The sequence below is a fragment of the Myotis brandtii genome, unplaced genomic scaffold (assembly GCF_000412655.1).
Source record: "Myotis brandtii unplaced genomic scaffold, ASM41265v1 scaffold896, whole genome shotgun sequence".
NCBI lineage: Eukaryota > Metazoa > Chordata > Mammalia > Chiroptera > Vespertilionidae > Myotis > Myotis brandtii.
This window is the reverse complement of record NW_005371677.1, coordinates 446,460-462,369: the sequence shown is the minus strand read 5'-3', so window position 1 is coordinate 462,369 and position 15,910 is coordinate 446,460. Positions and strand designations below refer to the sequence as shown.

The window sequence follows — 15,910 nt, the reverse complement described above, 5'->3', positions numbered from 1 at the left end:
AGGGCCAGCAGGGGTGGAGGGGTGGGGGCACAGGTGGTTGGCCGGCTGGCCTTACCCCCTGGTCAAACTCCTGGTGGAGGGGATAATTTGCATATTAGCCTTTTATTATATAGGATTTTAGAGACACAGAGAGAGAGATGTGAAATATCGATTGGTTGCCTCCCATACATTCCCTGACTGAGGATCAAATCTGCAACCTAGGTATGTACCATGACTGGGAATCAAACCCACAACCTTTTGGTGTATGGGATGATGCTCCAACCAAATAGCCCTTTATGATAGTATCTCTAGAAAAAGCACAAATGTTTTACATTTTGATTAAATCCTATTTATCTAATTTTCGTCTTGTTGCTGGTGTTTTTGGTGCCATATTTAAGAAATAATTGCCAAATTTAAGGTCATAAAGATATGTCCTTGTGTTCTTCTAAGAATTTTAATTTTAGCTCTCAAATTTAAGTCTTTGTTCCATTTTATTAAACTACTTTGTATACAGTGTGAAATAGAGGTCCAGCCTCGTTCTTTTACGTGTAGATATCCAGTTTTCACAGCACCATTTGTAGAAGGGATTATTCTTTCCCCCATGGAATGGTCTTTGGCACCACGGTCAAAAATCAATTGCCCATAGATATATGGATTTATTTCTGGACTCTCAAGTCTATTCCATTGGTCAATTATGTCTGTCCTTATGGCAATACCACATGTTTTATTAATGTAGCTTTTTACTAATGTAAGCTTTGGAACAGGGAAGGAAATGTGAGTCCAATTTTCTCTTCTTTTTCAAAATTGTTTCGGCTATTCAAAGTCCCTTTCAATTCCATTATTAACTAAGCATTGACTTCCCTATTTCTGCAAAAAAGTGCATTGAGATTTTAATAGGCATTGCACTAAATTTGTAGACTTCTTTGGGGAATATTGCTATTTTAACAACATTAATAAATCTTCCAATCCATGAATACAGGATCTTTCCATTTGTTTAGGTCTTACTTAGTTTCTTTCAGCAACATTTTGCACTTATCAGCGTATAGTCCTGCACCTCCTTGGTTAAATTTATTTGTAGGTGTTTTATCGTCTTAGATGCTACTGTAAATAGCACTGCTTTCTTAACTTCCTTTTTGTATTGTTCATTGCTAAGGTTTAGAAATAAAACGGACTTTTATCTATTGATCTTCAATCTTGCCACTTTGCTGAATTCATTTATTAGCTTTAACATATTTTTGTGGACTCTCTATAAGATCATGTCACCTGTGAATAGTTTTACTTCTTTTCCCATTTGGATGTCTCTTATTTCTTTTTCTTGCCTAATTATTATAGACTGACTGTACTTTTAGCAACAAATGAGAAAGAAGCATTCCAGGCTTGCTATTCAGTACGGTTTTGAAAATCTAGGAATGTAGACCTATTACTTCCCATGTCTGTAGACAATGTCATGAAAAGGACAGGAAGCACATTAGTCTTTGTAGCTAAAAAACCTATACCATATAAACATTCCAATGTCAACATTATAAATGATAAACAGTAATAAAACAAAATTTTATACCTGTTTTGCACTGAATTATCTTTAAGACAATTTAAAATGATGAAGAAATAGAAACAAACTTGAGAAACCATTTTTACATTTAACATTTATTAAAGAAATTATACATACAAAATGAAATCCTAGTTATAAAAGATGCATCTGGAATAAATTATAATAAATTTCAATAAAAATAAGTATGTATGTGTATATGTGCATGAATCCAGGAATATGCACATACTCAGATATTTATAGTGAATGGTATTGCTTTATGCATTACTAAGAGATTATCTTTTAATTAAGGTATCTGAATTACTGGGTTTTAAAATGCTTTAAATACAATATCCAGGTAAATCAACAAAAGGCCGCTCAACTTTGAAACTATTAGAATCCAGAATCTCTCATTTGAGATCATTATCCTCAACACTTTTTGAAAATTTCCAATAGAAGCTATTTTACAAATATTAGAATGGCTCCTAAAAAAAAGAAAAAGAAAAAAGAAAAAGAATATGCATGGTGGTGAATGGTTTTATTCCTTTAAGAAATGCATTTTTGGTACCATTATTACAAAAATTCATTATATTTATATAATTGCATATAAAAATATATATAGAATATAACCTAAACACAAATTTAGAAGGATATAAACATTTTTCAAATATAAAACTTTGTGTTATTAAAAAGCTGTTCAACAAAGTAGTTATGTTTGTTGTGTATAATTTATAATTACAAGACTTAACTAAAAATATTTAAAATTTATTAACCCAAATAAGAATTATAAAAATGTTATCCAAAAAGCATTTATTTTGACATTCAGGTACAGAATTGTGGTGCAGCCAAAAATTGTCAAGGGCCCTCATGAATTGAACACTGGCTTTTATGTGAATGAGCAGGGCAAGCTAAAGGCAGATGAGAGATGGTACTGAAGACAACAAAAGGATGGCAAAGATACAATGGTTAAGTTTCTAGTCTGATGCAATAAACTACTGCAGGACGGGTAACATTAAAAGTGCTTAAAATAAAAAAAAATCAATGTCACTAATTACTCTTCATTGCCATAAAACATAAGCTATCTTTATATTGAGTCGTCCACATTTCAACTACTGATATGCCATAGCATTACTATTACTACAGTGCCTTGTTCCATCAAACTCCCAGCATTTTATCTCTGTAATTTATCTTACACATGTACATAGATACTAAAAGTTTAAATATTTTTATTTACTATTTTAATATTTTTCTTAAAGATGCAGGATTTCACCTTGCATCAGTTATGTGAACATGACAGAGGTGAACTAAGTAAAAACAGAATATAAAGAATATGTGATACCATGACATCAGGATCTGGAACAAATGAAGTTTTCTACCTCCTGCTCCATTTTCTAGATAAAGGGTAGAAAGGAAAAGTAGTAAGTTTCAATGTGGAAATGCTAAGGAAACATTATTCTATTGCTTTTTTTTTTTTTCAGTAAACACCCTTAAGAATTTATTACCCATGTATATATCTGATAGTGAAAACAAAAATTTAGTTCAGTATTTAAGACTATCACATAAAATGAGATCACTGATGGGACTTCATTATTTAAATCCCTTTCAAATGAGTCTGAGATGCGATCATCTTATGTTAAATTCAAATAGTTATAATCAAGGCACTGATGTACCTATTTATAGGCACCAGTATTACATATATGATACCATGTAGGTACTATAGTATACTTTAGTAGGTATACTAAATACTACATATACTAGTAGGTATATATTTGGTACCAGTAATATTTATATTATACTATATAGGTATCATCCAATATCTGTTTTTATTTTCTTTTTTCCAGTATCTATTTTAAAAGTTAGAACTGTAATGCCCACTGTAAAGCAAGATCAAGTAAAGAAAAATAGGTATCTTAAAAAGGAGCTACATATCTTCATTAATACAAACAGAAAATAAAGATTTTCCCATAATTTGCTCATATTATAGTTCCATTGTTTGAATATATTAAACAATGGTCTTTAAAATTTTTTATAAAATAAGTTAATTTCTTATATAGATTAGTTTACCTGAATAAGTGTTGTTTTGTCATAGTCCCTGCGATGCTGATAAATACACTGGCTGATTACTGCATACAAATTTTCCAACTGAAAAAGATTGTATTTCTGACTCTTTTTAACAACAGTCTTCAAAAGATTCTAAAAGAAAATGTAAGTGTTTATATGTGAGAGATAAATTCTCTGAGATGTTTTAATTTAGAAGATTTGGGGAATTTTTAGCATATAAACCAGAGAGAGGACAGACCAAGTCATCTGATGCGACATGGTAGCCTCTGTAATTGGCTGTAGTTAACTTATCATCATTTTATGATCCTGGTCTCTGCCCTGGGTAACTTCCATCCTAAAAACTATAGCTGAGGAGGTTGCCAATTTCAATTCTAGTCATAAATCTCTACAGATGACCTAGATTAATAGGGAAAAAAGCACCGTTTTGCAGGGTATTTTATTACACTATCAGTATATAGTAACTAATTTCATTATGTGAAATAAAAAGACAAAGAACTTCATAAATGATGAATTACCTCACCACTTTAAAATTCTTTTTCTTATAAAAAGGATTTTCCATTGGCTTAGTGTTTTTTCTCATGACTGAAATGGTCATTGGATTTCTGTGATTCCTCAAGTCTGGCCCTAGCAGGCTATGTCATTACCTCATAAAACATGCCATTATGGCTAAGTAAAAACTAACTAAAATAGTCATAGGTAATAGTCATAAAAACAATTTATGGGATAAATAATGTAGTCAGGTTTGTTAAAACTGTAATATCAATATACTAGCCACCTCCAACCACCACATTTATAAGTTATTCTATGCCAAACTTACCCTTTCATAAAAGATCATTATTTATTACATGCAAAATTGATACAAAATACTATTACAGTTCTCTTTTGGTGGGCTATGTTACTCATCTGCACAATGATAGCATTACAATTTCAATTTACATACTTGTAATCGCTCGTGGTCCACAACAAGTGAGGGTATAGGCTGTGAAAGAATTGCCAAAGCCTTTTCAGCACTGATGAGCTGCTGTTGCTCTATTTGGGAATGTCTAGCTTGAGTCATTTGCAGAATCCACCTTTCTAGAACAAGTGATTAAATAACATTACTATTTGGTAAATAGACATTATAATGCCTAAAGTAAATATTAGGCAGATTAAATTGCAGAACATATTTATTAAGACACAAATACCAATTCTGGTATACTGATTCTGCTGTAAGGTTAAAATGCTGCCACTTACACACTCAAAAATTAAGAACATTTGAGTATTTCTCAAATTGAGTATTTCAGGGGATCCTCAACTGTTTTCTACTTAGGCATAAGACTCACAGAATTTAAGAGCTGGAAGGAACCTGAGTATTCGAGAATAGGAGTTGCAAACGACTACCCACAGACCAAATCTGGCCTACCATTATAAATAAAGTTTTATTAGAACACAACGACTCCCATTTTACATATGCTTGTCAGTGTAGCTTTTCTGACAGGTTTGAGTAGCTGTGACAGATACTGTGCAGCTAAATATTTCATATATCGCACTATACAAAAAAGGTTTGCATATCCCTAATCTAGGACAATCTACTCACTGATAGATTAAAAAAATGAGGCCAAGAAGGGTGAAGAGGCTTTTCTAAGGTCAACATACCTGTTATAAGACCCCAGACAAGAACTCAGTCTCTTAATATGTAAACAAGTACATGTCCAACTAAATAGTGTCCTTTTAAAGATGATAATAATAAAAGAAAAATAAAACAATTCTGAACTCAAACAAAACATACTAAATTACATAGTCAGAAGATTAACATTTAAATCATCTATACTGGAAAGGCTGCATCCTAGCCCGTTCTGCTATGATTACTCAAACACACTGGAACTCATTTCAAGGAAGTATTTGAAAAAGATTTACCTACAGCATATAAGCCACTGGGGGAAAAGTCTCCTCAACTCACTTAATACTTGTCATTGACCAAAAGAAAATGTTGACCCTATTCCTGCTCTTTTTACTTTTAAGACCAAATAATGTTTGCCTTTTCCAAAGATCAAACAAATCTACTGCCAAAGATCCAAGAAGATCCAGATGAAGACAATTCTCAATGAAAAACTCTGGAAGCAGAAATAGAATATAAATAATCTTGGACTTAACCTATGAATAGAGGAATGATTGAGGTTACAGTTGTTCTACTCCACTCAGCAAGAATCAGAGGAAACTGCTTATCTTGCTTAAAAATGAGGGTATCCTGCCAGCTTTTAAAAAAACAGCAGAGCCAAATCACTTCACTTCTTGCTTTAGATTAATTATTTTACTCAATCCTTAAAATATCTCATTACCCTCAGCTATCTACCCCAATTCTGCAGAAGAGAAAACTAGACTGATAGGTCAAGAACCTTGCCCAAGGTCACAAGCTACCAAGTAGTGGATGGACTAGGGCAGTGGTTCTCAACCTTCCTAATGCCGAGACCCTTTAATACAGTTCTTCATGTTGTGGTGACCCCCAATCATAAAATTATTTTCATTGCTACTTCATAACTGTAATTTTGCTACTGTTATGAATCGTAATGTAAATATCTGATATGCAGGATGTATTTTCATTATTACAAATTGAACATAATTAAAGCATAGTGATTAATCACAAAAACAATATGTAATTATATATGTGTTTTCCGATGGTCTTAGGCAACCCCTGTGAAAGGGTCGTTCGACCCCCAAAGGGGTCTCGACCCACAGGTTGAGAACCTCTGGACTAGGGGCTCAAATCCAGGTCTATTAGATGCCACAGTATTCTTTTAGCAACAGTGAATTTATTAGCTCCATAGTTATTAAAGATAATGCTATCTTTCCTAATGAATTAACACTGAACTATAAAAGACAGGACAAAGGACTAAATTGAGATGGTAATTAGTTGCTTAAGAACTTGGAGTAAAACATCTTTTAAAACTAGTAAGTTGTTTAATTGAGACCTACCTTTTGCTTCACTTTCATTAGAAACATTTATTACTTGAGAGCTTAAAGAATCTCCACTGCAAGTGATCTTATCTTTCTTCAGTTCTGTACTTGCTGCAGCCTTCCCAGATTCAAGTTCATTCTCAATACTACCGGTGCTTGAGTTATTTCCCAAATCTATTTTGCTTTCAGAGCCATTTTGCTGCATCTCATTTTCTTCCATTGAAGACTCTCCTGTGTTTCCAGTCTCGATGTGGTCTACACTTATATCGTGATTTTCCTCTGTATCACTCTCAATTTTGTCATCTGTGACATTTTGGCTGCCATCTTTTGTCTGTGAAATCTTCCTTCGTTTTGTGATGGTGCCTAAGTACCACTTCGACTTTTTGCGGATTTTTCTCTTCAACTGAGCTTCAGAGAATTAAAAGAAAAAGGATAAAAGAATTCAACAATTTTCTAAGTCTAGGTAAGTGGGGAGAAAAATACCTTGATATATATCAGGGTAAGCAAGTTTGAGAAACCACCATAGTTTTAAATGGTTTGTATAGAAACAGAAATATATAGTACTACAAGAAGGCAGAGAAATGGGCAATGACCTGTCATTCTGAGGAGTTTGAGTTTTACTTTGAATAATTTTTTAAAAAATCTTGAATAATGCCCAGCCAGTATGGTTCAGTGGTTCAGCATTAAACTATGAACCAGGAGGTCACGGTTTGATTCCCGGTTAAGGGTACATGCCCAGGTTGCGGGCTCGATCCCCATTGTGGGGTATGCAGAAGGCAGCGATCAATGATTCTTTCTCATCATTTGTGTTTCTCTCTTTCCCTCTCCCTTCCTCTCTGAAATCAATAAAAATGTATTTAAAAATAATAAAATAAAACCTTGAATAATTTTAAGGAGGGCAACGGATGATCTGTCTGCTGCATGTATTACAAAGAAGATTTTGGCAGTAGTCTGAGGAAATGTTGTGGTGACCCCCAACCATAAACTTATTATGGAAGATTAAAAGCAAGAAAAGGCAAGATTAAAAATTGCTTACATTTAAATGCCTATCATACAGTAGAAACTCTTCTAAGTTCTTAATGTATACTAAAAGTTACTGAAATTTCACTTTAACCTGATCAGGTTTGTTACCATTATCAACATCATTTTACAGAGGTGAAACTAAGGTATACAAAGATTAAACTTTCTGCCTAGACCAGACACAGTATATAGCCATATTATAACATTATGCTTGGGAAATTCATCTATACCAGGGGTGGGCAAACTTTTTGACTCGAGGACCACAATGGGTTCTTAAACTGGACCGGAGGGCCGGAACAAAAGCATGGATGGAGTGTTTGTGTGAACTAATATAAATTCAAAGTAAACATCATTACATAAAAGGGTACGGTCTTTTTTTTTTTTTTAGTTTTATTCATTTCAAATGAGCTGGATCCGGCCCGCGGGCCGTAGTTTGCCCACGGCTGATCTATACTGTTAAATGTAGGTGAAGTTTAATCATTCTCACTGTTGTACAATAGTCCACATTTTCAATTCTACTGTTGATGGACATTTGGGTTGGTCCAAGTGTTGGGCTATTTTGAATATTTGTTCTATGAACATTCTTGTATGTGTCTTTGGTAAACATAATGCATGTAATCCTGTAGGGGATATAGCTAGGAATGGATTGTTTTAAGGGAGTCATTTTTCATGTCCCCAATTTTCACATATATACTTGCTTAGAATTTATTTGACTGAGAACCCTCTGGTAGTATAGGTTTCTTGCTGGTTTGCCTTTCTCATCCTTCCTTTCCCTCCTGCCTCTTCCCGTTTTTTTTTACAAAAGTAGGGCTTACCTATTTCAAATCAAGTATCCCAAAATGGAAAAACATGCAATACAATAAGGGAGAATTCCAACCCCAGTAAAATACACACACACACACACACACACACACATTTAAAATTTCTGTTTAAAAGCATTGGAGTCTAATAAGGTATTAAGGAATTAAGACAACTAAATCTGGGAAAACAAATGAAGAGCTGAGAGTTTCACATTCATGGGGCTTAAAGAACAAAAAAAGGAATTAAGAGCCTGCAAGGAAGAGAGGTCTTTGGAAAACCCACAGGCTTTGGGTTGGTACCCTATAAAGGTATACCCTAAAAATAAGGAGGAATAGGAAATGACAAGGATTTTAAGGAAATGAAAATCAGTTTCAAATCAAATCAATCCACAATTAGATGAAGATGAATTGGGACTGAAAGTGGCATATCATTACAACCTGGATTTCAAGAATGCATAGCTTCCTCAATATTAACCAAACCAATGTAATTCACTAAATCAATATAAATAAAGGAAACTGAGGGAGAAAGTAAATGGCATTGGAAGAGCATAAAGGTTACAATTTCATAAGTAAAAATTACCCAAGTGCACTTACCAGGAGTGCTGCAAGCCACAGGAATATTGAGCATCTTGAGCTTTTCATTCTGCTCTGGATCCAATCTTTTATCACCAGCAGAAGTGGAATTTTGCTTTGGCATCACATGGTAATAAGATGGGGCATATTTGGAGGAGCTACAACCTTATAGACACATGAAATGTCAAATCAAATTTCTAGATTTCAAAATTACCTGAAGAATTAAATGCACTCACAATACATCAAAAGCATCTTTTTCTATTGCCAAATAATTTTCCTACCTCTCTTCTTTCTAGATTCCTGAATTTCTTCACAAAGCTGTTCAAAGTCTTCATCAAGTTCTTCTTTAATTATTGCATAGGCAGTATCTCTTAAAGCACAGGCTCTGTGCCTAATAAGACGATCTGAAAAATGAATAAAGTATTTAAAATTTTCTCCTTTTAATAACTTCCCAAAAATAAACTTAACATTTTAGGTTTAAGATTGTAGCCATTACAATTCCTTTTTTTAGTTTTATCATGAATAGTAAGTTACAAAAATTGTGTAATTATTTTCTTTGTGCTAATCTAGTGTCCTGGACATCTAATTCAATATGGCAGACTAAATCCAAACAATTTTATTGCTATGTCCTATCCAGACCCCTTTGAAATATCAGAAAAAAAAATCTAAGAATCAATCAATAGCAAGATTAAATATAATGACAAAACAAACAAAAACAGAAAGGAAGTCTATCAGTGTCATTAGTGAATAGAATGTAAAATAATTCTGGAAGAGATACAGAGATTACTGCATTGACAGAGAAACTAAGCAAAGACAATGAAAGAGCAACCCTACACGAGAAACACTGGAAGAAATCCTAAACTGAGTCCAACTACCGTAAACTGGAATATACTGAGGCAGAAAGCAGACAATAAATGAATTACAAGGTTGATTGAATGGGTTTTATCAGTCCTTCTCACATGCAATAGTCTGCAATATTCACACCCAAGATGTAGATGACATCAATAGCTATAATATCAGAAGGGATGTTGGAGGGAGCTTCTAACATGGCATCTGGGCCTAAAGAAAAGCAGAGCAAAGTTGGAGCATTTGTTTCTGAAGTGTGGGGGCATGAGAATCACCGAGGAACTTGCCAGAAAAGTAAATTCTCAGGCCCTTACACTATCTACAGATTCAGAAATTCTGAATCTCAACAAGTCCTATAGGAGATTCGTACTTAATAAAGTTTGAACACCACTGGTCCATGCTGCCACATGGACAGAAAGAGAAGCCAAAGAGAAAAAACCCTCTGCTTCCACGGTAAATGTTCCTTCCTTCTAGTTAAGCGGCATTTCCAGTTTAGTAGCCTGTTTCCACTGTTTACCACCAGAAGTCTGGAAAAGCCCAGGGGAAGTGAACTTTTCAATTGCTGAAGAAACTTAGTAGGCCCCTATGCTAATTAATCTAATTCACAAGCACAAACAAGTGTAGCAGCCAATGTACTAGAGCAGCAGTTCTCAACCTATGAGTCGCGACCCCTTTGGGGGTCGAACGACCCTTTCACAGGGGTTGCCTAAGACCATCGGAAAACACATATATAATTACATATTGTTTTTGTGATTAATCACTATGCTTTCATTATGTTCAATTTGTAATAATGAAAATACATCCTGCATATCAGATATTTACATTACGATTCATAACAGTAGCAAAATTACAGTTATGAAGTAGCAACAAAAATAATTTTATGGTTGGGGGTCACCACGACATGAGGAACTATATTAAAGGGTCACGGCATTAGGAAGGTTGAGAAGCACTGTACTAGAGGATTGTTAACGTAGGAAACAGACTATTAAAACTATACTATCCACTGAAAGTGTTGACACTGCATCTATAAAACAAGAACAGGAAGCTAAAAAAGAAAAAGAAGCACCAGAGGAAAAATATTTTTGGAAATAAATAAGTTTATCTGAGATATGTAGATATTTAAATGCATCATTATGGGTATCAGGGATGGGGAATGTCTGGCCCATGGGCCGTATAAGGCCCTCGGAACCATTTGGTCTGGTCCTGCCAAGGCAACTCCAGGTGGGACTCAAAATTCAATAAATCTAGGAGCTTTTTTCAAAGGAACATAAATTTATTTTTTAAAAATATATTTTATTGATTTTTTACAGAGAGGAGGGGAGAGGGGTAGAGAGTTAGAAACATCGATGAGAGAAACATTCAGCAGCTGCCTCCAGCACACCCCTCCCACTGGGGATATGCCCGCAACCAAGGTACATGCCCTTGACTGGAATCGAACCTAGGTCCCTTCAGTCTGCAGGCCAACGCTCTATCCACTGAGCCAAACCGGTTAGGGCAGGAACATAAATTTATATTAAGCAAATGATGTTGTAAATATCCAAATGGCCCTTGGCAGAAAAAAGGTTCCCCACTTCTGATTACAGTTGAACAAATATGTAATTTTAAAAAATCCTGTACTTTATAAAATGTTTAATAGATTGGGTGAGAGTAGAATGGGTACATGCATGGAAAAGGTCTAGAAAGATATCCTCAAACTTAAGTGTCCACCTTTGAAGAAAGAAAATGGAAGACTTAGTTTTTAAAATATTGTATTACTTTTGTAATAAAAATTATAATGGTCATAACCAAGAAAATTATTTCAAACCTATTTGATTACAGAGAGTGTTTATTTTTCCAATGTGAGAAAGAATATTATCGTACAAAGGAAACAAGCTAAGTTGTTATGCAATGTTGAGTCTCATTAGAGAATATATTATGTAATAAACACAAGGATTTTGAAGTGAAAGAAACCTGTATTCAAATTCTGCCTCTGCCACTGCCTGGCAGTATAACCTTGAATAAGTTCTTTAACCTTGCAAAACTTTATTTTCTTCCATTGTAAAATAAGGGGTAAGGCTGGTATATGGACTAAATGGCACTGTGAATGTAAAATGTTTATAATATAGCACCTGGCATAAAAATCAACCCTTGAAGTTAGTTAGCAGCCCCCATTCCACTAATGCTCACCTCCAGGATCTCTATCTGGATTGTATTCTAAAGCATTACTACAGATCAGATCAATATCACTCAAATAGTCTTTCACAGTCAGATACTTGTGGAGATCGATTTTACTGATTACAGATGAAAGGTCCATTGGTTGCTTTATTACAGTAACATAATCAGGAACCTAAAATTCAAGCAAATGACCAAGTCACTAAATTAACTCTGAACAAAAATACATTTGAGTAAAGTTTCTTTGTCAAGAAATACAGGAGAGAGGGAGAATAAATACATAAGAGATCATGATAATATATTAATATGAAACCTCTGACTCTCTTTAAGGTTGGTTTTATTTTGTATTTGTTCTTAGTCTTGGGCAACTATCTCTCCAGTAATAGCCTATACCTCTTTCCTCAACCAAACACCACCCATCCTTAAATAAAAACGTAAAAGCTTGCTCTCCAGCTCACTCTGTGTATGCAAGAATAAGATCATGTAGCATTAGAAATAAGACATTCACAGACTGCTTCTAGAATGTTTGGATTGAGCAGACATATTTAGTTGTCTATTCTCTGTAGGAAAGGAAAATGTGTTAAATAGTTCTTGAAGTTTCCATGTGCTTAGGACACTCTTCGTAGGTTTTCATATAGAGAAAACAAGTTCAGAGTGTAGGCAGAGAACCACATAAACTATTCAAATAATCTCTACTTTAGGAGCATTATAGTTTAGAAAACATTTGATTCTAAGATTAAATCAATACCTCATCAGGGTCAACAGGCTTAGTAAATATTCTGAATCGCTTATCAATAGCAAGCCTATGTGTAACATTTCTTAAGAAAATCCTCAGTTCTCTAAATGTATTTTCTTCTTGTTCTTCTAGTTGTTTCACTTCTTCTGCTGTCAATGGTCTTGGCTCAGGTGGTGGTGCTACTGGGAGTACCTCCAAGGCCTGCAAAACTTCACATAAATGGAAGATTTTAGTTACTACTCTCCCATCCTATCAAGAGTGATAAATCATTCAGTGCACACAGTAGTCAGACTTTCAGGGTTATGCTCCTTACATCTGCCAGGAATCAGAGGATTTGGAATACTAACACGGAATACATCCCCCCCAGCAATAACTGTTAACATGTAATTTGAAATGCTAATTTCCAAGCCACTGCCTCTGTTCCATTTTTAGATAATTTAAAAGGTGATTACAACTTTGAAAATGCATTATTTCCAGGACAAAAATATTCTAACTATTAAAAAGGTTTTTTTACTAGTTAATTTTTGAACTAATGAACAACTGCGGTATATTTCAAATACAACAGAAGTTTAATTTTGTTTAAAGAGTACTGAGTACTCAGGACAAAAAAAGGAATATGAGAGTATTGTCGCAATAAGTTAGCAATCTATTATTAAGGGAGTAAGAGACATAATTACAACATCAGTGTAACATCATATTAGTAGTATGAAAGAATAAAAAATTAATTTTGCTTAGATATGTTAAGGAAGAAAAAATGAGTTATACTAGAAGGACAAAGAGTTCCTTAGGCAGAAATGGGGGTGAGGATAGAAGCATTACTAAGAGAGCAAGCATGAATGAACTTATGAAAACGCAGAAATATGTTGTGCATGGTTTAAAGACAGAATGTTTTGTAAGGAAAGAAGTGGAAGGAGGGAGTTAACAAAAAGTGCCAAAAATGGGCTTAGAAAGACAGATTGGGGCTATACTATGAATTCAGGTCCAAAGTACACACAGATAGAAGCTATACTTGAAAGGCTGTGTGGGCTTTAGTAACTTTAGTCTATTTTAATGGAAAACAGATTTTTAAGCAATAGAGGTAGCAACCTCATGCCTGAGGTTTTAAGCTTGTAATAATATAAGATGGCAAAGCCATTAACTAATACTTTATTCCCACTTCCTCAAAACCACTATATACTAACTTTGATATAGGAACTAACCTGCTTTCTTTTTTGATATAGGAGGCTTAGCAGCTTGTTTTAGAATTAAATCTTCAAAAAATTTTGTCCGTTCTTCTTTACCAGGTAGCTGAACATTGAAAATTTCTCCGTAATCACGGATAAATAATTCTTGCACCTTAAAAATGAAAATAAATGCAACAATTTTAATGACAATCTAAGTTGTTTAATAAATAAATAACTTTTAAAAGCAAATCTTTTATATATGCCACATTTATGAATAAACCAGGCATATAACAGATTAAGAATTAAAAAAATGGGATCTTCTTTAAAACTCGATTCTGGTAACTGACATGGTAATATTTTACATACAAGGGTTTTGTTGAAATCAATTCACTTTCACAGTCAAAGTGAGATATGAGAGAGGTTCTTCAAGAAGAAAACAACCCTGGCCTGTGTTGCTCAATGGTTAGACATATGCTCCCACACTGAAGGCGTATGGGTTCAATTCTCAGTCAAGGGCATGTAACTGGGTTGCAGGTTCCATCCCCAACCCCAGTTAGGGTGTGTGGAGGCAACCAATCGATGTGTGTCTCTCACATCAATGTTTCTCTCACACCCCCCCCCCCCCCCCCCCCTGGAAAAAAAATATCTTCAGGTAAGGATTAAAATACTAAATAAATAAATGAATGAATAGGCATAAGCTTGGATAGTAATTTGGTACTATCAAAAATGCTCAATGGCCCTGGCCAGTGTGGCTCAATTGATTGGAGCATCGTACCATGCACCGAAGTGTCACAGGTTCAATTCCCGGCTGGGGCATGTACAGGAGGTAGCTGATCGATGTTTTTCTGTCTCTCCCTTTCTCTCTCTCTAAAATCAATAGAAACATATCCTCAGGGGAGGATTTTAAAAAAGTGTTCAATGTGCATACTCGTTAAGCTACAGTTATTTCACCTTTAGAAACGAATGCTAGAAACCACATAGTAATGCTTATACAAATTAAAACCCAAGAATGCAAAATAAACATATAAATAAAGCTCAAGAATGTTTACTGTAGCAGTTCAGTAGAGAAGAAGCCTAGAAAACAACCAAATACATAATCACAAGGATTTGGATAAATAAGTTATGGTACATTAAGACAATGGGAAAAGCCATGTTACTCTTAAAAGGAATATGACATATACTGAAGATTATATAAACATATAAAGCATGCATCATATATATAATTCCCTTCATGGAAGAGAAAATAATCCATAATGTAACCTTACTATACATATACACATATACATACATCAACCTGCCTAACAAGCACATATACCAAATAGTTATCAATGTTATCTTTGATAAGAAAGCTTTTATCATTTTATTCATTCTGAAGCATTTGGAATTTTTCTAAGTTATTTTAATGAAAATAACTTTCTTGAAACCAAGATGGCGGCATAGGTAAACACCGGAGATTGCTGCCTCGCACAACCACTTCAAAAATACAACTAAAAGACAGAATGGATATCACCCAGAACCACAGGAAGGCTGGCCGAGTGGAAATTCTACAACTAGAAGGAAAGAGAAAAGCATACCGAGACTCAGAGGAGGTGGGGTGCGGAAGTAAAATACAAAGGTGCGGAGGTGCATGCGGAGAGGGCTGGCGGCTGAGGACACGATTGTCTTTTTCAATTGGGAGAGAGTCTCAAGCTCTGAGCTCCAGTTCCAGGCGAGTCTCTGGGGACCCAGACTCATACGGGAGAAACAGGACTGTCTGGCATCGGTCGGAACTCGAGGGCAGCTTTCTCTTGGAGGCGCTCGCAGCAATTGCCGGGGCCTCTGAGGGCAGGACTGAGAGCAGCCATACTGTTCGTTCCACCCACCCTGTTGATCCCCTGGGACACCGCCCTGCCCAAGCCGTGCATGGAGGCTTTTGCATATGAAAGGCCCGGCCCTTTGTAATCTGAAAATTACTTAACAAACTGCAGCTGGCCCAAGGCCCCAGGGCAACTTGCATTGCTTTACAGCTGGCTTCTGCAGGGTAGCCTCAGGCAGAGGCTAAATTAGCACCTCCTTAGATCCAAGAGCCAGTGTACCCAGTGGTCAGAGTGGGACCGTCCAATTACAACTCCTCAGATCCATA

At 35.1% G+C, this 15,910-nt stretch overlaps 1 protein-coding gene across 3 annotated transcripts in view; it reads right to left on the bottom strand.

Annotated features, from left to right (window-relative positions):
- ATAD2 (ATPase family, AAA domain containing 2) overlaps positions 1-15,910 on the bottom strand; it is an 89,073-nt gene that overhangs the window by 18,024 nt on the left and 55,139 nt on the right. For 2 of the 3 annotated variants that reach the window (XM_014532463.1, XM_005885170.2), the window contains 9 exons: positions 13,825-13,960; positions 12,638-12,834; positions 11,905-12,064; positions 9,174-9,296; positions 8,914-9,057; positions 6,518-6,907; positions 4,506-4,639; positions 3,569-3,697; positions 2,298-2,895 (listed from right to left, as the gene is read on the bottom strand). In XM_014532463.1, coding sequence (XP_014387949.1) covers positions 2,851-2,895; positions 3,569-3,697; positions 4,506-4,639; positions 6,518-6,907; positions 8,914-9,057; positions 9,174-9,296; positions 11,905-12,064; positions 12,638-12,834; positions 13,825-13,960 — 1,458 coding nt within the window. In that variant the 3' untranslated portion in view covers positions 2,298-2,850. Of the gene's footprint in view, positions 1-2,297; positions 2,896-3,568; positions 3,698-4,505; positions 4,640-6,517; positions 6,908-8,913; positions 9,058-9,173; positions 9,297-11,904; positions 12,065-12,637; positions 12,835-13,824; positions 13,961-15,910 lie in introns of those variants that run through there. The other variant, XM_014532462.1, reaches the window with a different exon arrangement.